The sequence below is a fragment of the Hydra vulgaris genome, chromosome 06 (assembly GCF_038396675.1).
Source record: "Hydra vulgaris chromosome 06, alternate assembly HydraT2T_AEP".
Taxonomy (NCBI): domain Eukaryota; kingdom Metazoa; phylum Cnidaria; class Hydrozoa; order Anthoathecata; family Hydridae; genus Hydra; species Hydra vulgaris.
The window spans coordinates 33,102,682-33,130,097 of NC_088925.1; the positions used below are offsets into that span (position 1 = coordinate 33,102,682).

General features: G+C 31.7%; 1 protein-coding gene across 1 annotated transcript; it reads right to left on the bottom strand.

Moving 5' to 3' along the window:
* Positions 1 to 284: 284 nt before the first annotated feature.
* LOC100198418 (uncharacterized) lies at positions 285 to 27,416 on the bottom strand. The gene is made up of 6 exons (XM_065799898.1): positions 27,261 to 27,416; positions 26,173 to 26,256; positions 25,901 to 25,970; positions 18,585 to 18,717; positions 3,797 to 3,905; positions 285 to 649 (listed from the first exon to the last, which is right to left on the bottom strand). The coding sequence occupies exons 1-6, from the start codon at positions 27,354 to 27,356 to the stop codon at positions 542 to 544; spliced, it is 600 nt and encodes a 199-aa protein (XP_065655970.1). The 5' UTR covers positions 27,357 to 27,416; the 3' UTR covers positions 285 to 541.

The following is a 27,416-nucleotide window of genomic DNA, read 5'->3' on the forward strand; positions in this document are numbered from 1 at the left end:
CTTCCTAACTGATAGTTTTGCAATAACATAGGGCTTTCAAAACGTTCGCAATCCCCGCCTTCCCTTATTTATAGCTAAAAAGTACGAGTTATTTTGCATGGAATATTAGGTGTCACATTATTTTCATTATTAAACAATATTTTTAAAGATTTACCAAAATAAGGGTATTGCATCCCATTAACGATGTGATAAGCTGGGAAAAGTATATACATCGAAAATAACCACACCAGACTGTTCAACATTTTCATTCGTTATTAATAAGAGTTTATATAAAGAAAAAAAAATAAACAAAAAAATATATGTAATCTTGAAATTAAAAACCCATAGTCCGTGATTCCTGACCATAAACTAAGTTTTTTTATAAAGTTTATATTAATTATATTACATAACATTAGATTATAATTGGCGTTGATTGATAAGAAAAAAAAAGGGAACAAATACCAGTTTGAATTAGAAAAAATAAATATAGAAAATTTTAAAACACGACAATACAAATTATATTATAAGATTAACTTATATTGCGTAAGCCTGAATACAAAAGTTATTTATTTTTAACAAGTATACCCATAGCATCTCGCGATTCGATAATTACTTGATAATGATTTTGAATGTTAGAAAGAGCTGACGCAACAACATCAAGTGAATCTTTCTAAAAAGAATATACAAACCAAAATTAGAAAATTTAGGCTATTTAATAAAATTATTTTTCATTTAAATATATATACAGTATTGGACAAAACATTTGCAACCAACATCGAACAATGCTAAAAAGTATTCCTAATTTTATATGTCTTAAAAACGAAACGAACTATACTACCACAGCAAACAGTTCAGGAGTCTGGAGTCATAGCATGCCATGACATGAGCAATCAGCTGACAGGTGACAGCACACAAGTAGAATTTCGTCGACAAGTGCCATTTTGCAGCGGACAAAACAAGTGCAACTTTTTTGTTTTGTTTCATTTTCTTAAGTTTGGTCCATGTCAACTTCACGGAAGTTTTTTAATAATTAAAGGAAGTATCCAGAAGTTTCTAGAAGTTTCCAGAAGCATGCACAAGCTTCCAGAAGTTTCCAGAAGAAGCATCTGAAAGCATCCAGAAATATCCAGAAACATTCAGAAGCATCCAAACGCATCCAGAAGCTTCCAGAAGCATCGAAAAGAAGCAACTAGAATCTTCCAGAACAGGTTCATTTTAATATATAAGAGACATGTAAATCGACATGTAATTCAGTCAGTTTATGGAAGTCAATCAGTCAGTATTATCAAGACAGTTTATCGAAGTGAGTTTTATCAAAGTGTTTTATCGAAGAACTTCAATACAAGAAGTGAAATACAACAATTGTTTCATTAAATCAATACAGTCCACATCCAACCACAACGACGTTGTGTTCCACAGAGCATTATTGTATCATCACAAGGTAAATGTAACACGGTAAGTCTTGAGAAGCGTGATTATTTATTTTTATTATTTTTATGACTTCAAGTGCAAAAATGGCTCCCGACAGTCTTGGATTGGAACTGGAAAAGTGGAATGTCACAAAAAAGTATTTGTGATAAACATCGTGTGAAAAAATGGACCGTATCAAGACTATGTTCCAAATATCGTTCTACCGGGAAGTTGGCAGCAGATAACAAAGGTGGAAGACCGCGTTCCACCACTTCTAGAGAGGATTCTATGATCATCAGATCCGTCAAGAAGGATCCCTGGATATCATCAGTCGAGATACAAAAGCAATTAGAGCTGCCTGTATCGGACCGAACGATCAGACGATGTGCTGTTGAAGCCGGATTGTTTTCTCGACGCCCTGCAAAGAAACCGCTGATATCACTAAAAAATCAGAAGAAAAGACTTCTGTTTGCTACATCTCATATTGACTGGAATGTGCAGAAATGGCGAACTGTCCTGTTCAGTGATGAATCGAAGTTCAAAATCATCGGGAGCGATGGCATTTGCCATGTACGTCGACCGACAGGAAAACGCCTCGATTTACGTTACTGCCATAAGACCGTGAAGCATGGTGGAGACAATGTATTGGTCTGGGGGTGTTTTTCTGCTAACGGTCTAGGTCCAATACATCGAAACGATGGAATAATGGACCGTTTCATGTATAAAAATATCCTGAAAGATGCTATGTTACCTCATGCTGAATGGAATATGCCAATAAAATGGGTTTTTCAGCAAGACAACGACCCGAAACACACTGCAAAAGTAGTCCGGATCTCAACTCTATCGAGAACCTGTGGGAGATCGTCATCCACAGAATTAATCGTGAAGGTGTTCGTAATAAGGATCAACTGTTTGAACAAATCCAAAAGGCCTGGGCAGCGATTCCACAAAGTTTCATTGATCACCTGATCAAATCTATGCCTCGAAGATGCAAGGCTGTGATCAACAACAAAGGATTCGCAACGAAATATTGATAGCGAAATACAGCTTGGTCAACATTTTGTCGAGTTGCACTTGTTTTGTCCAGAAGGAAATCAACTTTTTTTAATACTTTTGATTAAGTTATTAATTTTCGTGTACAAATAATGAACTTTGTAATGAATAAAACTTGAAAAACTTTGTCTCTAAACAGTTACACAGTTATTTCTCTAAATTGAAAAAATGCAGCACTTATAAAGAAACTAAATTAGCATTAAACTAAATTATCATATAAAGAAACTAAATTAGCATTATTTGGTTGCACTCGTTTTGTCCGATACTGTATATACATAATTTAAAAATATTTTTTAAAACTTGTTTAAAAAAATGAATTTTATTAACTTTAAAATTGAACTTACATAAATAAAATTGAGAAAAGTAATATTTTAATGTATTTGAATATATATTTTATGCTTTTATAGTACTTTATAGTCTTTGCTTTATTTTGTCACTTATTTTTGTTAACTGTCTGTAATGAATTCGGAAAGTCATTAAATCGTTTTTTTTTGCTTTTTTCATTCAAAGTTCATATTTAATACTTGATATGGTATCCTTGACCTTTTAAACAATTAGCTAAATGGTTAAGAATAGTTTGATGAATAACAAATGGTTATTATATTATAAAACTTTACATAAGAATAATTAAAGCTAATTCACTTGAAAAGTAGAAAGATTTTGTTGAGAAGAAAAAAAAAAGACAAACTTTTTTTGAAAGCCGTTTGAATTAAATAACTTGATCTTTACTTATGTTTTTATATTATTGAAACGCATTTAAATAAAGTAACAAATCACTGCTAATGATTTTTTATAAAAATATTTATAAATAATATATGTCTTTTTATATTTATACAAGTATATATTTTTTGATGATCAGTTTGATGAATGAGCTTTTTGAAATATTCAGGAAACTTAAGTTGAATGTATACTCGTCTAACTTTCTCTCGGAGATTATCGGAAAATAAAAGTCTCAGTTTCTTTCAATTTTAATATGATTACAGCAAAATTCAATGGGGTTGAACTTGTGTGAATTACCAAGCCAAAGGCGAGCAAACTCAATCCCATTTTATTTTTTTATAATCTTATCACAATATTAATAAGTTATAGCTATATAGAATATATATTATATATTCTATATAGTTTATTAGTTTTTTTAAATACATGTTTTAAATACACTAAATAAAAAAAGTAAACGACATATTAAAAATTGATTTGTTATAAATTCCCGGAAATTTTTAAATAATAAAATAATATTAATAACTGATATCAATACTTATTACAACTTTGAATTACTTAATAACATTGTATCAATAAAGTGAAACAGCTATTAGACACAGCGCGCAAAAAATAAACTTACAAAAAATAAACTTACAAAATCACCACTTTCAAAGAATTTTAATTGAAACCATTCAATATTCTGTAAAACTGTTTGTAGATCATTCACTATACAAGCAACACGAGGAAAAAAGTCACATATATCACTAAAAAATAAAAACCTTTAACTTTAAATTTTTTAAATACAAAAAGTATTGAAAATAAACTACTTAAAAAGTCATCAAATAAAATATGTCATTTATTTACACAAACATTATTTTATATCAAAACATGTAATTTATTTATATCAAGATTTACTTATATCAACAATGATGTCATAAAGTAGTGATAAAATTATGAAAAATTAATAACTCTCAAGTTATATTTAGTATCTTAGTAAATTATTTAACCTATAACTTTAACACCTTAATAATTTTTTATTGGTTTATCTTTAAACATAGTCAAAAAATAATAATTTAAATGAAAGTTAAATTATTATTTTTAATTACAACTGCCATTTTAACTCAAATAACAATAATTATAAAAAATAATACAAAAGTTTATTAACTTAAACAACAATAATTAAGATAATACAAATGTTTTTTGACAAATGAAGAGGCTTGAGAAATGTTCTGCAAAGTGCTCTAACACCAGTTTCACTTCGATAGTTTCTATACCAGCTGATAAAGAATGTAGAAATGGCAAAAGACTGTTCAGTTTACAAAGTTATCTGGAGATAATAAATAGATAATGAAACTAAATGCTTTTTGCATAAACTTTAGAGTTTCAGTCCTGACAAATAACTACTCTCATAAATTAGTTTAATACCTTACAAACATATGCATATCGCATATATGCATATATATATTGGAGGTCATATAATCAGTATCTTATAAACATTTTCATATGAGAAAAGAGATCCTCCTTCATATGAGAGAAGAGACCTTCCTTCATATGAAAGAAGAGACCTTCCTTTATATGAGAGAAGCGACCTTCCTTTTACAAATGTTTATAAAAAGAAATAAAAAGAGGGAAAAGTATAAATAATAAAAGATTTGTATTCATTGCTTTTAACATTAAAATTTTTATCAATATTATAGAAATGTAAGACTTTAAATTTGTAGAGAAAGAAAAACTATTGTGAAAAAGCAAACAATTTTTTACAAATCATTTTTGTAAATTAGTCAACATCTAACTCTTTTTCTTTTTAAATTCTCAGATTCAAACCCTTGTCTGTTGTCTTCCACACCCTCTAAATGAAATACTTCCAATTCCCTTCAATGAGTTTAAGTTTGAAAACAAGTTTAAGTTTGAATGACCAAGTGAAACATGTTATATATTGTTATAAGAAACATATTACACATGCCATAAAGAATCATTATGAAATAATAAACAATTATTATTATAAAATAATAAAAATAACTATTATGAAACAATAAAAAATAATTATTGAAATAAAAATATAAAAAGTTTATAAAAATTTGTATTTATAAAACATTATAATTAGACTAATTAGAAATAAACAAGTGTTACAAATTTGATCATGGACAATAAATAGATTTGATAATGATGATGATTTAGAGTGGAATGAAAGAAGCATACTTGATTGAAGTTTAACTTGAACTTTGAAGTCTGACTTTATTAAGGTAAACTTCAAAAAAAAGCTTGAACATAAGCATAAACAAAACTTGAAAATTTTAAGATCACGCTTGAGAATATCAAACTTAAAAAACTTAAAAAGTATTGATTTTTAGGCAGAATCGTTAAAAAAAAAATAATTTGCAACCAATAAAGGAAGGGTGTTTGTAAAGGAAAAACTTTTTAAATAAATCAAATTAACTATATATTTTTGTTAAGTTTTATACTTTGAAATATGAAAACCTAGAAAAATATGAAAACCTAGAAAAATATAGGTATAACAAAAATCAAAATTTTTACTTTTTTTAAACTTGGTAATTTAATAAAAAAATACTGGGTTTTATTGAAGATGCTCATATTACCTTCTAATTAGTTCAAGTCTCTAACAACTGCTTAACATAACTATTATGGTCCATTCTAGAACTTTCTAGATACAACAGAACATTCGAGAATCTTCCATAGAACCCTCTAGATATATAATAACTTTTCAGAATATTCTGTATGTTTCTAGGAACTTTCTATTGTACTATAAATATTAAGTTTGTGATATTATTTGTATTGGTATTCTTGAATCGAAAATAAAAGCTTTACTAAAATCGAATATTTCTTTGGATCTGTCAAGAAATAACAGATTTTTGGCAACGAAGATCTCTCTATTTTCTAAAAACTACTCATGGAAGAAAAACACAGTGCTACTCTGGTAGCGATGTTGACAGAAATGCAGAAGCTGCAAGAAGCTAGTCAACGACAACTAGCCGAACAACAGCAACAAATCAAAGAGCAACAAGACGCCATTATCAAACTGCTTGAAGCCAATGAATCAAAGGTCACTCAAGATTTTGCTGCTTTTGATTCAATAGCAGAATTATGGGTCGACTATCAGGAAAGATTCGAAACATTCGCTAAAGCTCAAGGTATAACAAGAAATAATAAAGCTGCTTATTTTCTCAGTTGTCAAACCCCAGTCATCTACAAACAGTTATGTAATCTTGCAAGCCAACAAGAGACTCCTTTGACAGTAAACCATCTTTCGTATGATCAAATTGCTTAATTCATGAAAGAACAATCCAATCCAAACAAATTCCTTGTTCGTGAAAGATTCAAATTTTGCTCAAGCATTGGTCGAAATCAAGGTGAATCTATTCCACAACTGGTTGCTTGAATTCGACAATTGGCTGCAACATGCGACTTTGCTAATATCACAAATCCACTGGATAAAGCTTTTCGAACACATTTTATCTGCTCTATTAAAAATGAAGCAGTAATCAAAGCTCTTTTCAAGTGTAAAAACGAAGATCTAACTTTCGCCAAAGCCGTAGAAATAGCAACTGAAACCAAGGAGGTCGCCAAGGTAGCCAAGGAAACTGCCGTTGATCCCTCAAAGTCTCCGATGTCCCTCCCAATCAATAAGTTGGGGCAACATCAATCGGAATCCAAATCCTCAACAAAACAAGTCTCAGACTGAGTCTACCGCTTGTAGAAGTTGTGGCAAATCGACCCATGAACGCAAAAATTGCCGTTTCAAGGACGCCGAATGTAAAAATGGTCACATTGAAAGTAAAAATGGTCACATTGAAGCAGTCTGTTTCAAGAAAAAGGCCAAATCCCGAAGACGGTCAAGCCTATATTCATTTATGGACAGACTAAAGCACTTCGCCAAGTCAACCAAATCAATGTTGATGATGAAATTACACAAAATCTCCAAATCAATGGGCATTCGATAAGATTCGAACTCGATACTGGAGCTCCTACCAATTTCATCACCCATACTTTATGGCAAAGTTTGGGTAAACCACATCTTCAATCATCAGATTTACAATTCGAGTCAGCAAGCAAACATCAACTTCCGATACTAGGGAAAGTTGAATTATCAGTTAAAGCTCCAACAACCTGTTGCAAGATATGGTTCCACATAACTTCTGTTCCTGGACTAAATCTTATTGGCCGATCAAGCATTCGGCCAATAAGATTTAGTCTATGTTCTGGATTTCCAGACCTATTTAAACCAGAATTGGGTTGTTTGAAAGACTTTGAACTTGAAATAAAATTCAAGCCTGCCTACAAGCCTATCTTCTGCCGTCCAAGACCTGTACCTTTCGCTATTCAAGTAGATCTGGTTGACGCTTACGAAGCCGGTATCAAGCATGGTGTTTGGAAACGTACTCAATTCAACGACGAAGGTACACCTGTGGTTCCTATTCAAAAGAACGCGCTTCCGGGACAAATAAGACGAAAGATTCGAATTTGTGGCGACTATTCAGTCTCCATTAATACTCAGCTAGAACCTCATTGCTACCCAATGCCGTTGCCAGAAGACCTGTTGTGTAAACTGCGTGGCAGTTATGGATACACAAAAATTGACCTGGCTGACCTGGCTGACGCTTATGATCAAATTTGTTTGGGTCCAATTTCTCAGAGACAACTGGCTCTCAGTATACATACTGGTGTTCTTCTTCAGCTACACCTTCCATTTGGTATCACTTCAGCACCGGGGTACTTTCAAGAGACAATGGATAAATTAACAAGTGATCTACTTGGTGTGGCTGTCTATCTCGATGATATTCTCTTCAGTGGCAACAACGCAGCTGATCACATTTCCAACTTGCGTGGTCTTCTACAACGACTAAGTAAAAATGGACTACGATGTCATCTAGAAAAATGTATTTTCGCTAGTTCTTCGATCGAATATCTTGGCCATACGTTATCTTCAGAAGGTATTGCTAAAGGTAATAAAGTTGATGCTGTTTTGGCTATGCCAGTTCCTATGGACATTAACACACTGCGATTTTTTCTTGGTCAAGTACAGTTTTAAGGCAAATTTCTTCCTCCAAATTTGTCTATGACAATAGACCCGCTCTATCGCCTAATTAAGAAAGATGTGCCATGGCATTGGACATCCGAACAACAGTCAGCTTTTGAAACTGTGAAACAGTTGTTATCACCTGATTTAGTTCTGACTCACTTCGATCCTTCCAAACCGTTAGGAATGGCAACAGACGCTTCAGAAGTTAGTATTGGTACCATATTGTTTCATCGATTGGCAGATAGCTCTGAACGTCCAATTGCAAATGTATCCAAGATTTTGACTGATTGTCAACATCGATACCAGAGTTGTTAGTGGGTTGGGTTAACCCATGGGTTGGGTTGGGTTGGGTTGGGTTGAGGAAGTATAACCCACTGATAACCCACGCCTTAGCTGCATTTTCATTGTATTTTCGCCGTTTCACCGTTATGTTTATTTCATTATTTGCGCTTAAGATTTAACGGATTTGCTATCGAATGACGCAGTTTTATTAAAGCCAACCGTTGAATTGACGTCAACACATCGATATCCAGGCCGCTGTATTAATGTAAAAAAAAATAATGTATAATAATTAGTGTAATAAAAAACTGCTCTTGCGTCATCGAAAGCATAATTACTTTCGATGACGCAAGAGCAGTTTTTTACAGTTAGCGATTAGAGCGTTTTTTCTGTGTGAATGACGTCATATAGCAAATTCATCGCTGAGTACGGCTATATAAACAGCATAAAATTAAATTAAAAGCATCATAATAATTCAAACTAAGCATGATGGCGAATGCCGATGAATTAGAAAATAAATTGAAACGTTACCCCAATAATTATTTATTCAAACCGTACGAGGCTGCAAAATCTGCGATTTGGGATAGGTTTACTTTAATATTTGAAAAGCGTGACGTTGCCGGAAATGGAGAGCCATCGAGTGTTGAATTGAAATATTTCTGTGCGTGTACCGTATGCAAAAAAGTGTATGCATATAAGTCTGCTGATGGTCTAAGCTGCTTTGGCACAAAAAATCTCATAAATCATGCAAAATTATGCGGCACGAAGGACAGCAAACAACTGCAGATTCGTCAATGTTTCGCGTTAAAGTGTCAATTGACAAAAGATGACTGTGACCTTATGAAAAGAAAAGAAGTAGAATTCTGTGCTGATGGTTATCATTCTTTTCGATCTGTCGAACACGATGGTTTTAAGAGACTGCTTCAAACATGTGTTGACTTTGGCGCCAAGTTTGGAAAATTTGACATCACTGACGCTCTAGTTAAACGTGAAACTGTAACGCAAGCTACACGGCTACAAGCTGCAGAAATAAAGAAGAGAATAATAGACGCTATTAAGGAGCCTATCGAAGATGGAACAATTTCACTGTGTCTCGACTTGTACACTGACGACTACAGGAAAAAAGCGTACCTTGATGTTCATGCTTCGTGGATTGACCGACAATTTTGCGTACAACATGCAGCGTTGGCCAATCGCCACTTTGGGACTGAAGCTCACACGGGTGTCAACATATCAACTGCGGTGAATACCATCTTCGCTGAATATGCTTTGCCAGAAAAGGATACGCCAGTGACAACTGACCACGGATCGAACGTCGTAGCAGCATTGAAGAACAATGTTCGACTTGACTGCATGTGCCACCGTTTACACACGGTCCTCACCAGTGCATGGAAAGACACAATGGCCGAAGAACCCGAGGCTGCTACCTATGAATCTGCCGTTTCTGACCTCTGTCGTTACGTCAAGCAAGCTACTGGCATACAGGTAAATGTTTACAACTCATGTTGCTTAAAAGTATTTTACCTCGTTCTGCGATGACAGTGTGTGTCTGTGTTATACATGAACAATAATAATATGTTGTTACATTTTTTATTGCAAAAATTACATTATTATATTTTTATTAGTTTGTTATTGTTGGTGCCGCTAATGCTATGTTGTTGTTGTGACTGTTGTTGTTGTTGTTACGTTGTAACTTATATATTGTTAATAATAATTATTGTAGGAACAACTACCAAAGTCACTAAAGCATGGAGGTGACACTAGACCGTGGATATCCATGTTTCGCCGAGCCAACTCTGTGGAAGACAGCTATGACGCACTCGTCGTTATTCTGACAAACAAGGACAAGCTATCGACAATCGCCAATGTCAGCAGAAAAGTTAACCGCGAATTTCGTGATGTGACTGACGGCATAAAAGATATATTTGAAGGTATGGAGAAGGTTACTGAACCAACTATGTAACTAGTAGTTCCGTCTTACTACCTACTGATTAAGCGGCTTCAACCTGCACCAGGATTGACAACAGCAGCAGCAACATTTCGGCAAAAACTCATTAAATACTTAGATTTAAAGTTTTGGACATTTATTAAAGCAATGCATTGGCTATCGTGTTTCCTAGATCCCTCTTTCAGAAATTTTGCATTTATACCTAATGTGACGGCGGCTGACAAAAGATTTAAGCGTGACTTGCTCAATGACGTCGATCAGTGGCTTCTGGCTGAAATGCAGCCCGCTGCTACACAAATTGCCAGGAAAGCAGCAGGAGAAGAATTGATGGAACAAGGTGTCCAACTCCAATTGGAAGCGCCAGCAAAGAAGAGAAGAACGGACCCGTTTGATGAGCTGCGAACAATGCAGTCAACGCGAGATCGGCCACAGACGCAAGACGCGCAATTACATAATGAAGCAACAGTGCTACAGGAGACTTGCCAACATAAACTGCTGCGTGCAAGAATTATCCCATTCTAGCAGCAACATCTCACAGACTATACTGCATATCAGCAAGCTCTGCGCAGTCAGAAAGAGACTTTTCTTCTGTTGGGCACTCCATTACAGACACAAGGTCGCAACTATCACCGGCTAACGTAGAAGCTATCGAATTTGTACGCTGGGGAATGCAAAATGACATGTTTCACTATAATAGTGCTCATTTATGTTAAAGCTGTTCTTTGTTAGTTTGCTTACTAACACATATAGTGACAGTAACTGAGTAACAACATATTATTTGTATCTAATATGGTTGTATAGGCTAGAATGTATTAAAATGTCGCCAATTTAACGGTATAATTATACATGTTTGCATGCACTCCGTGGGTCAACCCATGGGTTGGGTTGGGTTCATGTGGCAGTGGGTTGGGTTGGGTTGGGTTCAATTTTCTTAACCCACTAACAACTCTGATCGATACAGTCGAATTCACAAAGAAGCATTAGCAATAATTTTTGGTTTAAAAAAGTTTAATCAATTTCTTTAAGGTCGTCGTTTTACTATCATCACTGATCATAAACCACTACTAGCTCTGTTTGGTCCAACAAAGGCTACTCCAACTATGGCAGCAAATAGACTGGCTCGATGGGCTCTAATTCTCAGCAAATACAATTATGAAATCGAGTTTTGTAAGACAGCTGAGCACGGCAACGCTCACGCGCTCAGTCGATTACCGGTTGACCATGATAGCAATTTTGATGGGGAGGAAAGTAGTGAAGAAAATTTAATGACTTGTGCCATGAAAACCGTTAGCCGTCAAATCATTATGCATGATCCGAATATCCTGGTCCGCGAGTTGAGCAAAGATCCTGTTATCACTGCAGTTATTCGCAATGTTCAAGATGGTTGGGTCCAATCCGACAATATTGACGAGATACGGGAATTCCAAAAACTTTCCGAAGCTCTCTCAGTTTCAGACAAATGCTTGTTCTATGGTCCATGTGTTGTCGTCCCCAAAACCCTTCAAGATCAAGTCTTGAAGATACTGCACCTAGGTCATTTCAGCATTCAACGAATGAAACAACTTGCATGATCTGTCGTATATTAGCTAGGCATTGATTCAGCTATCACTTATCTAGCACATCAGTGTACTACCTGTGCGGAAAATCAGAACCTTCCATAGAAACCGGCAGTCCATCCATGGATGCTACCAGAACGCCCTTGGAGTCGTTCACATCTTGATCATGCAATCAATTTCATGGGTACCAATTGGCTTATCATGATTGATGCTCTATCTAAATATCCTATGTCTTCTATTAGTGCCAAATCTATCATTGATTTATTAGAAGAAGATTTTGTACACTTGGGTTATTCACATGCTCTGGTTACCGATAATTATTCCTCATTAACTTCTCAGGAATTTCTGGAATAGTGTAATAGTCAAGGTATCGCCCTGCTCAAAGGTGCTCCAAATCACCCTGCAACAAATGGTGCTGCCAAACGACTAGTTCAAACTTTTAAAAAAGCCATGAAGAAATCAAACCTACCTCCTAGGAATGCTCTTCAAGAATTTCTCATGGTCTACCGCCGAACTCCTTTAGCAAATGGATCGTCCCCTAGTGAATTACTCCTAGTCAATTAATCAAAGCAATCTATGGACTCTTCTAAAGTTGTAAAGTTTTCAGTTGGAGACTTGGCTTATGGCTGATACTTTAGCTCAAATAATGATTACAACTCAAAATGGATTACGGCTATTGTCACTGAAGTATGCGGTCCTCGATCTGTCATAGTGAAGACAGAGCCTGATGGTCTAGTCTGGCATCGTCATATTGAACAACTCAGACATTGCTATGATTCTAAAAAAAAAATAGAAGAATCTATAATAGCGACGCCCGCTTTATTATCATGTGAACCTACTATCTAGTAGATGCAAATCAAAGATTAATCAAAACGCTTGCTCTCTGTTAACCCAAGCTGGCGAGGAGATGTTATGGTTCATTCTAGAACTTTCTAGATACAACAGAACATTCGAGAATCTTCCATAGAACCCTCTAGATATATAATAACTTTCCAGAATATTCTGTATCTTTTGAGGAACTTTCTATTGTACTATAAATATTAAGTTTGTGATATTATTTGTATTGTTATTTTTGAATCGAAAATTAAAAGCTTTACTAAAATCAAATATTTCTTTGGATCTGTCAAGAAATATAACAATAACAACGACATAACAGCTGCTTAACATAACAACGACATAACAGCTGCTTAACATAACAACGACATAACAACTGCTTAATAAAACAATGACATAACAACTGCTTAACATAACAATGACATAACAACTGCTTAAAATAAGAACGACATAACAACTGCTTAACATTCAAATGGCATATATGCTTTGCAGTTATCAGCAAAGCATATGTCAAACACAAGGTTGTTATTATTCATTTTTCTTTTTGAAATTCTTATTAAAAAAAAGAACTTAACTCCAGCAAGGCTGCAAGCAAACACTAAATACGTTGGAAGTTGGGAGAAGAAAATTAATAAAAAATTATGACAACAGCTTTTAATACTAGGAAAAATATGATATATATAATGAATAGATATATGATATATATAATGAAGAATATGATATATATATAATGAAGAATATGATATATATAATGAATAATATGATATATATATATAATGAATGGAGTGAATGTTAAGAGGTAGAGAACAAAATTAGAAAATGCTTAACAGGATTTCATCTAATGTACGACAGAACTTTTTTTTTATAATGGTTAACAAGTTAGCAGTAGAATGATAGGATCAAAATCTCTATAGATCAGGGGCAGATTCAGCATTTTTGGTCTATGAGTTTATATTTTTATATTTGAAATGACTTGCATCATTGAAGTGACAGGAAGAGTGTGACCATTTGGTTCATTATATGAATTAGAGAAAAACTTCTTTGCATTTATTAGGTTTATAATATAAACAATTAATTAAACTTATCTATTTCTTAAATTTTAGTAATAGAAAGCAAAAGAAGCTGAAATACCAAAACTTGATAAAGAATATTTAGTTTAATTTGAAATTTTTCCTTACAAGTTTATTTATGGTGATCATAGTGTTATTTAATTTGCAATTGGTTTTGATAACAATAACTATGGTGATAGAGTTCTTAGTGTTCAGAAAATTCAGAAGGTGAAACTAATCAAACTCTAATACCATAACAAGAGATAACGTTCTGCAAATATTGCCACAAAATCATTTAATTCCATTATAGAGTTTTATGGGGATAATGCAATCTTAGAATTTTTATTAACATTTTCAAAACAACTATTGATACAAAACAAACGTACATACATACATACATACATACATAAATATTTATGTATGTATGTATGTATGTATGTATGTATGTATGTATGTATGTATGTATGTATGTATATATGTATTTATGTATGCATGTGTGTATGTATGTATGTATATATTTATGTATGTATGTATGTATTTATGTATGTATGTATGAATGTATGTATGTATGTATGTATGTATGTATGTATGTATGTATGTATGTATGTATGTATGTATGTATGTATGTATGTATGTATGTACATATGTATGTATGTATGTATGTACATATGTATGTATGTATGTATGTATGTATGTATGTATGTATGTACATATGTATGTATGTATGTATGTACATATGTATGTATGTATGTATGTATGCATGTATGTATGTATGTATGTATGTATGTATGTATGTATGTATGTATGTATGTATGTATGTATGTATGTATGTATGTATGTATGTATGTATGTATGTATGTATGTATTTATGTATGTATGTGTGTATGTATGTATGTATATATTTATGTATGTATGTATGTATGTATTTATGTATGTATGTATGTATGTATGTATGTGTGTATGTATGTATGTACGTATATATGTATGTATGTATGTATGTATGTATGTATGTATGTATGTATGTATGTATGTATGTATGTATGTATGTATGTATGTATGTATGTATGTATGTATGTATGTATGTGTGTATGTATGTATGTATGTATGTATGTATGTATGTATGTATGTATGTATGTATGTATGTATGTAAGTGTGTATGTATTATAATAATACAAGTTGTTAGTTTTATTTATTAGAAAAATGACACAAGGTTTTTTTTTTATTATTATAGACAATTAACTTATTCTACTTATTTAAAACCTAAATTTTAATTGTGAATTTAATTTATATAATTCTAATTGTTAATTTTTTATTCAAAACACAAAACTGTTAATTTTGTTTATTTATTTAAAATAAAAAACTGTTGGTTTTTTATTTAAAACACAAAACTTTTAAGTTGTAAAGGTGTTAAAATGAAATTTATATAAATGAAGGTATTTGCATTCAGGAATAAAATTAAATTAACTTTTTTTTCTTCTGACATCTTCACTTCCATCAAGGCTGCAAGCAACCACTGTTAGAGTTGGAAGTTACTGGAAGAAAAAAGATAAAGCTTATAGAGCAAGATAATGATTGACAGACAACTTAAAAGGTTGCAAGTTCTATGAATCAGGAAAACAAGATGAAGGAAGCGAATTCCAAAGCGCTGATGTTCAAGGGAAAAAACTAGATGAATAATAATTTTTCGAGCACTTAGGAACAGTTAAAGTAAAAAGATGAGACTTAATTGAATGACGAGTAACATGAGAATGAATTTTAGTAGATGACACAGGAAATGTTAGCTCCTCAGAGCAGTGCCCATTATAGTGTTTATAGAAATGAGAAAGAGAACCAACATTACGACAATGTGATAGTGGTTAAAGGTTGGCTGTAAGAGCAAGCCCAACTATGTTTACAATGCATTTTTGCACCTTGTATAAAAGAGAAAGGGCATCATTGTAAGACCTGCGCAGATATGGCAACAGTAGTCCAAACAACGATGGAATTGAGAGATAAAGAATAGAATCTGCAATAAGAAAGTGCCCTGCATGATAAAGAGATGCAACCTTAGCAGTTGCAAATTTTGCAATTGATTTGATTTATGGTTTCCAAGAAAAATAATAGTTAATCCTAGAAGATGGAGGGAAGATGACTCATTGAGTACATTACTGTTCATAAATGTAGGAAGATCTAGATTATTGCGATAACAATTAGCTGAAAAAATTGAGTTTTATCTGAATAAAAGTTCACCAGCCACTGTCAACCCCATGCTGTAGCAGAAGTGAGATCCTTTTCAAGCTCAAATGCCCCCTTCTAAAAAATTTGAGAGTGTTGGCTTCTTATCAAGACAGGATTAAATGGTTGTATCATCAATGAACAATTCCACCTTAGATGTAAGAACTCCTGGAAAAATGTTTATGCAAATTAAAGAGGGTATGTATAGAGCCAAGGATAGAGCCTTGAGAAACCCCTGATGTTACAGGATATGAAGAGTGATGTCCATCGAGGACAACTTTTATACTATGATTGGTAAGGAAGAATCAATATTCACAAGATGTCACCTGATACACCATAAGAAAAGAGCTTATGGAGAAGACCAGCATGCCAAACTTTATCAAAAGCTTTAGAAATGTCGAGAGCCTCTCCACATCTATCTAATGCACAATAAAACCCATCAGTTATTACCGTTAACAAATCAGCAGTAGAACAACAAGATTAAAATCCATGTTAATGATCAGAAAATAAGGTATTAGATTCAAGATGAGATATTAGGTGTTAATTAAAGAGTCAAAAATCTTGTTTATGATAGGAAGAAGACTAATGGCACAGTAGTTAATCAAGTCAGATTGCTTTCCGTCATTTGTTATCTTATTTGAAAATAGGGATAACAGATGCTACTTTCCAGCAAGATGAGAAACAAGACTCTGATAACCACTTGTTAAGTAGTTTTGAAAGTATAGACAACAGCTCCAGAGAACACTTCTGCAAGACTATAACAGGTATGCTGTCTTCTGCAAGACTATAACAGGTATGCTGTCTGGATCACAAGCTGTAGACGAGTTTAAGCAGGAAATTACTTTGGATACAGAAGCTGGAGTGATACGAATATCAGACAATGGACTAAACCGTTTGTTTGCTTCATCAGGTAGAACACAACTAGTGGAATAAAGAGATGATATTGATGAAAAGTTCTTAGCAAACAATTCAGCCTTGTCTTAAGGCGAGGTAATAAAATCTGAACCATACAAGATAGGTGGAAAAACAGATTTGTCCTTATTATAGATACTGTTAAAGATTCTCTAGAAGTCACAAGAGCCTAACTTTTGAGGTGAAAAACAAGATTTCGTGACCCGAGAATAGCAAGCTTTGGCATTAGACAAAACCATTTTAAAATAGTTTCTAGAAATAGTAAACAGACATCTGTTTTCTGGAGAATTATTTTCCTGATAGATATGAAAGTAAGGTTTTGATTGGAGATTGCAGCAGCACATTGAGAGAAAAACCAAAAAGAAAAGTGAGGCCTGACTTGGAATCGTCAAGAAGGAATATAAGATTCCATGCCAGACAAGAAGTTATGTAGGAATCTAAGAAGTTATGTAAGAAGCACAATTGTCAACAGGAAGGCAAAAGATTTTTAACCAAGAAGAAAATCACGGAAAGAGTCCAAGTTAGCTTCAAGTTAGTTGTAAGAGGTACAATGATAGGGGGATTCTGATGATGAAGAAGAATGAGATAATAGTTTTAGAGAGATCAAATTGTGACCACAAGCACCTAAAGGTGAATGTGGAGAGGACTGACTAGGATCAGAAACAAGACATAGGTTGAGTAGAGAAGGTAAATGATTTGGATTGTCAGGAAAGAGAGTTGGAAAGTTGACTATTTGAGTTAGAGATTTAGAAAGGCAAAAGATCTGAGTCTTAATGCCTGTCACTTGAGTCAAGCCATTCATTGTGATAAGCGTTAAAGTTACCAACAACAACAATATTGGCTGAAGGATAAAGAGAAAGGGCTTGGTCAATTTGATCAGAAATAACATTGAAAAGAGTGAAACCTAGAGATGAAGGAGAATGATATATAACAAAGAGAAAGGCAATAGAGTAAAATGTACAAGGCGATAGAGTAATGTGTACAAAAGTACAAACAGGGACACCATCCATGCGCAACATGGGGAGAGCTACCACAGATTTCAGGAAACCTGACTACCAGCCAGCCTCAGAACCATAAAACTGAGTTTTAGAGCTGTACCCTTATTAGGAGATAATAGAATGAGGTGCCTAGTCATATAAACAGTGACGCAAGTAAAATCCTCACATTGAGTCAAGAAGATCCAGCGTTCAACACCCTAAACTGGAAAAAATGTATTACAAATACATCTACGCCAGCCTAATAAATGAAGAAAGGGTACGAGACTGGTTAACAGATAGAATCTGTTTAGCCCTTAAGTCTTAAGTCTAGTCTTTGCCAAGAAGGCCTCCTGCAAGACACTAGCCGGATGCATTTAATGTCTGCATGAGTATTTTTATCAAGACACAAGCTCTAGCCTTTACTTAATCAAGAGCCCCAAGGCAAGGGGTGTTTAATTCAGAATTGTCTTTTCCAAGCCTTTACCTAAATAAGCATATACTATATGGCAGCAGGACCTGAAGCAACTTGGCGTACTAAAGTAAATATATAACTAAATCTAAAATTAAATATAAATACAGGATACTAAATTTGAAAATATCATGTATATTCAATACATCTGTAATGTTACATCAAACCTGTGATATGACACGTTTACATTTATATAATCTCCCAAATAAAGTGCCCGAAATTTATTAATTAGTGTGGCTTTATTGTCAATAACCATTTGAAAATGTTCCGACAGAAATTCAACCATAGATAACAAATTATCTAAAAAAAGAAACAGTTATACTAATACTATTTATACAAATATAACTCACATTAATTTATTTCATCAAGTTATCATAAACCCTTTACAAAATTATTTATGCATATAAATCTTTTTTTAAATGTTATTAACAGAATAGAACATTTTATAATGGAGTGCCAAAAAAGAACATGTTGATACAATAAGTGGAAAATACATACAATATCAAGGGAAAAGAAAAATCAGGAAATTTTCTTTGTCTCAAGGAAAAAGATCCTAAACCTTCTACAAGGTTGCAAGCAAAACTTACAACATTGTTTGAGTTCACCAGTAACGCATCTGTTGCCAGTTTTTATTTAAAAACAATCTGACTCTAAAAGCCAACTATTTTTTACTTAAGCTCCATGGTTTTTTGAAATTATCAAACATCAAATGAAGCATTAACTTTTTGATATTAGAAGTAACTTCCAGATATATAACCAACTGCAAACTTTTGAATGTTCATACTGGCGTCAATTAAAGTTAATAAAAAAAAAATGAGAAAAAGAAAACTGAAAATGCAAAATGAACCCGGATAACTGAAAAATAATAGTCACATGATAAAATAATATCGACTTTTTTACATATTAATATGGATTTAAATTTTCATTCTCCATATTTTACTTTGAAACTCTCAAAAACTTTTAAAAACTTTTGATTCTTTTATATATTTAATATCGGGTTTCTGTATACAGAAAAACAATCAAAAATATAACTTGCAAAAACCATTTAGTATCAATTTGTAAATTTTTTAAACATAAAAGTTAACCTACATGATAACAACATGGGTAAAACAGACATATTTTATAAACCTACAAAATCCCATGATCTAAACTATAAAAGTCATCACCTTAAAGATAAAAAGGAGAATATATAGCTTTTACTTACCAAAGTGTATTATTTATTTTGTTTCTAACCACACAAAAATGGAAAATAGACTTTAACCCAGTAAGAATTGTTATTAATAGATTTTGTAAAACTTGACCACAAAAATCAGCTCATAACCCATCCCCCCCCCCCCCCCCATCCACCAATAAAATAACAAAAAACAAAAAACAAACAATGTAATACCTTTTGTAACTACAAATTTTACAAATATTAATTTTGAAAATTTGATTAATAGCTTACACAGGATTATGAAATTATCTGTTTTAGATAATAAATTTGAATTACAGCGCCAACCAAAAAATATTTTGAAAACCATTCAACCATCAAGCTTTAATAGGGAACTAGCTTTCATGAAGAATGAATACAGGGTTTCTAAATGTATATCAAAACATTGGAAGTTATGTTTACTATGTACCTTTACTTTGTTTTAAGATTTACTATGTATCTTCACTTTGTTTCAAGATTAACTATGTACCTTTACTTTATCAACATCTTTGCTACTTCATCAGAAAAAGTACGGAATATCAAAACTTCAATGTCATGTAATTCTAAAAGCGTTTGTTTTCTATTATATAATGGATGCAATGGAAATAGTGGCTTTGTTCGCTGATGATACTACCATTTATTTTTGTCATGATAAGAAACCAACACTCTCTGATTGCTTGAAGGGGGCATTTGAGCTTGAAAAAGATCTCAATTCTGCTACAACATGGGGCTCACAGTGGCTGGTGAACTTTAATTCAAATAAAACTCATTTTTTTCAGCCAATCGTTATTGCAATAATTTAGATCTTCCTATATTTATGAACAGTAATGTACTTAATGAGTCATATACCCTTCATTTTCTAGGATTAACTCTTACCTCCGTTTTTTCTTGGAAACCGTATATCAAATCCATTGCAAAATTAGCATCTGAAAAGGTTGCATCACTCGACACTTTCTTATTCTGGATTCTATTTATTATCTCTATAAATCTTAAATCCATCCTTTTATGGAATACTATTGCCACATCTTGGGCAGATCTTCTAATGATGCCCTTTGTTTTTTAGACAAGGTGCAAAAACGCATTGTAAACATAGTTGGACCTGCTCTTGCAGCCAACCTCCAACCATTATCACATCGTTGTAATGTTGCTTCTCTTTCTCTTTTCTACAAATATTATAATGGGCACTGCTCTAAAGAGCTAGCCACTCTTGTGCCATCTACTAAAATTCATTCTCATTTTACTCGTCATTCAATTAATTCTCATCCTTTTTCTGTGACTGTTCCTAAGTGCTCCAAAAACTCTTATTCCTCTAGTTTTTTTCCTCAAACATCGGTTCTTTAGAATTTGCTTCCTTCATCTTGTTTTCCTGATTCAAATAATTTGCATTGTATAAAAGTTATCTGTCAATCATTATCTTGCTCTATAAACTTTATCTTTTCTTTTCCAGTAACTTCCAACCCTAATAGTGGTTGTTTGCAGCCTTGTTGGAAGCGAAGATGTTAAAAATATATATATATCTAAATGTATACTTTGATAAGTAGTCTGATATTGTAGTAAAATAGAGAGCTGCCAAAGGCTTAAGTAATATATCTAAATGTATACTTTGATAAGTAGTCTGATATCGTAGTGAAATAGAGAGCTGCAAAAGGCTTAAGTACATCGACTGACTATTAAGTACATCGACTGACTAAATAGGGAGTATAAACAAGGGTGTGCTGATATATTAATTTAGGGTTTGTGTTAAGGTAGAAACTATTTTTTCATTATTCTTTATTTTTTCTTCTTTTTTTTAAATTAGGGAAATAATTTAGTGCCTTGGCTAAAGTTCAAGTTCAAAAAAACCAGATTGTTTAGAAGCTAACACACTATTATATAAATATTAGGTCAACATACTATTATTTAATATTTAAGTTAACAAACTATTGTATAAATATATATGCACCAGAAAACAAAGAATGTTAAAAAGCGAAAAAACTGTAAATTGTATGAGCTGGGAAAACATGAAGATGAGAGAGGGCTCCAAATAATTGAGATGCAAGGAAAAAGTCAAATGCTTTTAGAATAAAAAGATATAGAAAAAGGAGAGTGAGTTTTTGTATATATTTATTTATATATATATATATATATATTATATATATATATATATATATATATATATATATATATATATATATATATATATATATATATATATATATATATATATACAACCCTTAGATGTTGTCCGAAAGTTTTTTCGATATTTTGTTGACAAAAAGTAAAAATTAAAATGCAAGACCGGAATTTTTTTTTTTTAATAATGATAGACTGCCTGCCCCAACCAAACCCTCAGTCGATGTAGCAGCACTCCCTTGCGGGTCAGGCTATTTGTCAGTCGATGTAGCAGCACTCCCTTGCGAGTCAGGCTATTTGTCAGTCGATGTAGCAGCACTCCCTTGCGAGTCAGGCTATTTGTCAGTCGATGTAGCAGCACTCCCTTGCGAGTCAGGCTATAAGATAGTCGATGTAGCATCACTCCGCGCATGATTTACAGTAAAAAAAATAAAAATAAAAACATTTTATTAAAAAAAATAAAAATAAAAACATTTTATTAAAAAAAATAAAAATAAAAACATTGTTTATATTGTTAAAAACATTCAAAACGTTTTAAAAACATTCCGGTCAATTAAATTTGCGTTTTTGTGGTTTTTTTAAAAAACGATTAATTTGTAATTAAATTAATGGTTTTTACTTTCGTCCAACACGGAAATGTTGGACGAAAGTCAAAAGTAATTAAAAGTGACGTATATGTTGGCGTAAGAATCACTTTTTTCCTTCCGCTCTTCCCAAAGCCAACAAACTATAGATCTATATATATATATATATATATATATATATATATATATATATATATATATATATACACATATATATATATATATATATATATATATATATATATATATATATATATATATATATATATATATACATATACATTTTATTAGAAAACATAGAAAACATGTTCAATTCCTCTAGGTTGTAAAAAAAGGTCACCTGCAATTAAAATTACGAATCGTCATTTATTTAATCTTAATCTTATTATTGCTACTACTAATACGTGTAGCTTTGCTGAAAATCATTTAAAACTTGTATAGATAAGAAGTGTTTAGAACATTTTGGAAAATTCCAAAATACTTTAGATGACTTTAGAACATTCTGGAACAATTTAGAACATTCTGGAACAATTTAGAACATTCTGGAACAATTTAGAATATTTTAGAACAGTATAGACTGTGTATATATAGTTGCTTATCTAATTTTATAGTTATTACAGAAGCAACGCATGGCAACGTACAAACCTAGCGATAGTAGCATTCAGAAGAACAAGGATGTCTAGACCAATAATCTGGTAAAACTTGTAGACTCTCATAAAAGAAGAAGAATGGTCCCTTTGGAAGAATATTCACCCAAGAAAAGTGCAGAATGCCTCTCCAAAAGCAAAATATTGGATGCTACCATTTCCTTGGACCAAAAATCAAAGGAAGAAAGGAGCGAATAGCGGAAATTTCCAAAGAAGTCACCAAATTGTGGTGAACAAACTGAATTTTCTTCATGTATCTGATCAAGTTATACGAGCAAACCTTGATAAAATACTGAAATGTTATGATGAATGTGTCAAGCGGGGAAGCTACAAACTCCTTGATAAAAATTTTGATATTACTAAAGTGGATGGAACATGGTTATCTTCCGAGGACAAGCGATTGTACCATCTCCAAGTGGAAAGCAAAGGAACAGTGGGATACTCTACAGGCCAAGCAGCCAGTAAAGAAACGATCCATCTAAAAGACAAAAACTTTCTAATAGGTCATCCAACTCATCATCTTACTATCCTGGTTTTAGTGATTCTGACTCTGAGGCTGACGGCAGTGAATATAAAAATGATGAAGAAAAATAAGATGAGACTCCTACATCAAGCAGAAAACATCATAAAAGCAAAATTGCAGTCAACTTGTTGACCTACAAAAGAGTGTCAACAAACAAAGCAGCTAAAATATGCAAGAAATTGGCTCGTGAAGGCATTGACATCCCAACTCCATGTCAATCAGCTATTTACAAGTCAACAATCAAAGAGACAATCAACCTGAAAAAAGAAATGATTGAAAAGTTGCATATGGAAAGTTGGTCCTTACACTTTGATGGCAAGCACATTAACGGAATCAATTATCAAGAGGTTGCCCTTAAAAATGAAAGAAGAGAAATCAAATTGGATGTCCTGGGCTTGGTAGATGGCAGGGGAAAAACTATTGCTCAAGGAATTTCTAAAGTCCTCGATAAATTTCACCTATGAAATTCAATACAGATGATTGTTGCAGATACCACCAGCGTTAACACTGGAAAAAAGAATGATGTTGTTGTAATACTGCAACAAATGTTTATAGAGAAAAACATCAACAAACATCAGTTTATCAGTTGTCAACACCATGTATTAGATATTATCTTCCATTTGGTGATGGATGAAGAACTTGGAAGTAAAACACAATCACCGAACATCGAATATCCATTTGTATCTCAACTGTTGAAAAAGTTTGTAACAACTGAAAACACAGTTTGATAATGGAATAGAAGTAATTCTCGAAATATCAGACTGGAGAGATGATATGAAATTTTTATTTCATCTCACTCAAGTGTTCCAATTTTTTGATGAAAAGGGATATTTTCCATTGATCAGCTATACTAGCAAATTTGGCCTTCATTTTAATTCCTTCAACAAGGACAGTTCTGCAGAGAGTATGCTGATTTATATATATATATATATATATATATATATATATATATATATATATATATATATATATATATATATATATATATATATACACACACAAACTAACACACACACACACACATATATATATACACAAACAAACACACACACACACACACACACACACACACATACACACACACACACACACACACACACACACACACACACACACACACACACATATATATATATGTATGTATATATATAAGTATTCATATATAGGTAAATTCCATCAGTTAACTATACTGTTAGGTTACCAGTCACCAGTGGTGTCCCACAAGAATCTGTTCTAGGACCTCTTCTGTTCATCTTATACATCAATGATATTACAGACCCTATTAGCAATCCAATGAAGTTATATGCTGACAACAGCAAAGTTATTTCCACCAACTTGACACCTGAGAGCCCAGCTTTGCTCTAGATGGATATAAATCACATCACATCTTGGACTCTAACCTGGCGCTTATGTTTTAACTGCAAAAAGTTGTTATTGTACATTTTAACAAAAGTAAAAATTCTAATCACCAATACTATACCTAATGAATTTTTAATAAATAGAAATATTTAAGCTACATATGAACTTTCATATTTCTGGAAGAGTGATTTAAGTGGAAATGTTTAACCACTCCTAAAAAAAAGTTTAAAACTCTTAGATAAAAGTCTTGAAAAAGACCAAAAATGTTTTATTTTAATAACATTATGTGTAGAAATTAAAGTTCTTTTTTTATGAGTATAATCAAAAAAATAATACAAAATAGAAATAATTATTCATATAATAAAAAATGTCACTTGATGAAACATAACTTTAAAAATGTCTTTGTGAGCTTAATGAAAAATAATTCAAGAAATAACACAAGTGAATTAAAGACCCAACTTTTAGATTGTATCTAAGCAATTCTATAAAGAAAGTTCCAAATTTTTTTAGATAGCAGTCAATGATGTGAAATAAGACTTGCAATGCAATTTCAACTCACACAAAAAATTATTTTTAGAAGACAGTTGTGAATGTAATTTGAGTTATTGCACAATACTTTAGAATATTTTCTCAGATTAAAATGTCTTAATTTGTCAAATTAAAACACTTTTGTTTTGGTTTTGCCAAGAGCCCTTTGTGCACTTGAAAAAGTATTACCTTTTGTTAAAAAAACTTATGAGAAAAATCAATAAAAAAGTCAAATTTGAATGCCTTTTTAGTGAGCTGTTATTATTTTTGTGCAAGCATAAAGTTTACATGCAAACAAAAAACTTTCATTTGAATAAAATATTTTCAGTACCATTTTCTTTTAAAATTAAATACATTTTTTCACAAAAAATTCTTATTAAATTCTTATTTCTTGGCATAACTTTATTTTGTATTTTCTAAGATAATTTTTTTTTTAGGATTATTATTCTTGTTTATAAAATACCAATTTATTAAAAATGTATTCTGCAGCAACATATAGCTCTGTTAACTATTTCAATTATAAAAATTTTGGTCAACTTACCTAAAATATCAGAACTTATTATGTTGTAAAACTCTTTAAAAAGTTTCATACGTTGAATTTCAAAGTTTATCTAAATTTAAAACTTATATCGACACAAGATGTTTACAGTAGCAAAAAAGTTTCCAAGAATATCTAAAAAGACTTTTCAAATTTTTAGAAACAATTTTTTTAAATTAACAATCAATCAAAAACGAATTTGTTACATTTATTCATTTTACAAAAAAATTTATTATTTAATTACTTAAAAAGTATTATTACAACAAAAACAATACATGTGTCAGCTCTTTGTTCTTTTTAGTAAGCTCTTTAAGAATCTCTATGAACTCTACAGATGCATGACGCTCAGTGTTTTCTAACTAAAGTTACAAATAAATTCAAAAGATACAAAAAATCAATTAAACATTTAATTTTCAACACTTTTTCAAGTTGGAAAACATTAAGCAGTAATTAATTGCTGTAAAAACATTTTCATTGCAATTGTAAAATAATTTTTTATTTAGATAAAAAAAATAGATAGTTAAATAAATTTTTAAACTTTCTCTTTTTAAAAAATTTTCAACCTAAATTTATTTTATTATATTCAAATTAAATTTATTATTAAATATTTAAACAATTAACAATTTAAATTTATTTTGTTGAATTTGGCCAGAATTTAGGGCAGTTGTATCGAAGCACAATGTTTGAATCTTTTCCATTTTTTAAGTGCTGAATACACAGATTTTGCCAGTAAATCTCTGCATTGTGTGTAAAAATTAATTGAGAAACTCCAATTGCTCTAATTCTCAATATCTAATTAAAACTGTAACTCTCTTGACATTTTCTTTATTCAAAATACCTGGAAGTAAATGATAGATTGCAACAACAGCTAATATATACTTCAACCAAAACAACAAAAGGTTGAAGTATACATTGTCCTTAAGTTAAACGAAGAAAAAAATTCAAAAACTAAGAGCTTTTTATAATTATTCTTTTATATAGAATGCCATTTCATGAATATTGTTTTAATTTCTTTAATCATTTTAAAAATTATTTGATGATTAGTCACTGGCATTAATTAATTTACATTAATTTTTTTAACTAAATTTTATAAGGTATAACTATAATAATGTTAATAGGTAATTATCTTTATCTGTTGAAAACTATAGCTGATGTTATTGTTATGTTTATTTTTTGGGTTATATAAAATAAAAAATTATGATGTCATTATATTTGACACCTTTGATTATTTTCTAAAGCAAAAACTTTTTCATTAAAAAAAAAGCTTTTTTAGTAAAGCAATTAAAATATTATTAGTAATGCAAATATAAATAAAAATTGATTTAATTTTTTAAATCATAATGAAATCATAAATAAAATATACTTGATGTAAAGTGCTTCCATTTGCAATCCTTTCATTGATATCAATTATCTTTTTGAAACCATCTAGAGACCCTGAAGTCCATGGGTTACTAGACATCCTGTTATATTAATAAATTTGAGGTTTTAAAATTTTTTTTTAAAAGTATATATATATGTA

Excerpts from the sequence above, each read along its gene's own strand:
- LOC100198418 (XM_065799898.1), bottom strand. The coding sequence starts at position 27,356 with ATGTCTAGTAACCCATGGACTTCAGGGTCTCTAGATGGTTTCAAAAAG. Across the intron at positions 25,971-26,172 it reads AGAACAAAGAGCTGACACAT|ATAAACTTTGAAATTCAACG; the intron begins GTATTGTTTTTG and ends TTTTAAATTTAG. Across the intron at positions 18,718-25,900 it reads AATAAGTTCTGATATTTTAG|ATAATTTGTTATCTATGGTT; the intron begins GTAAGTTGACCA and ends TTCTTTTTTTAG.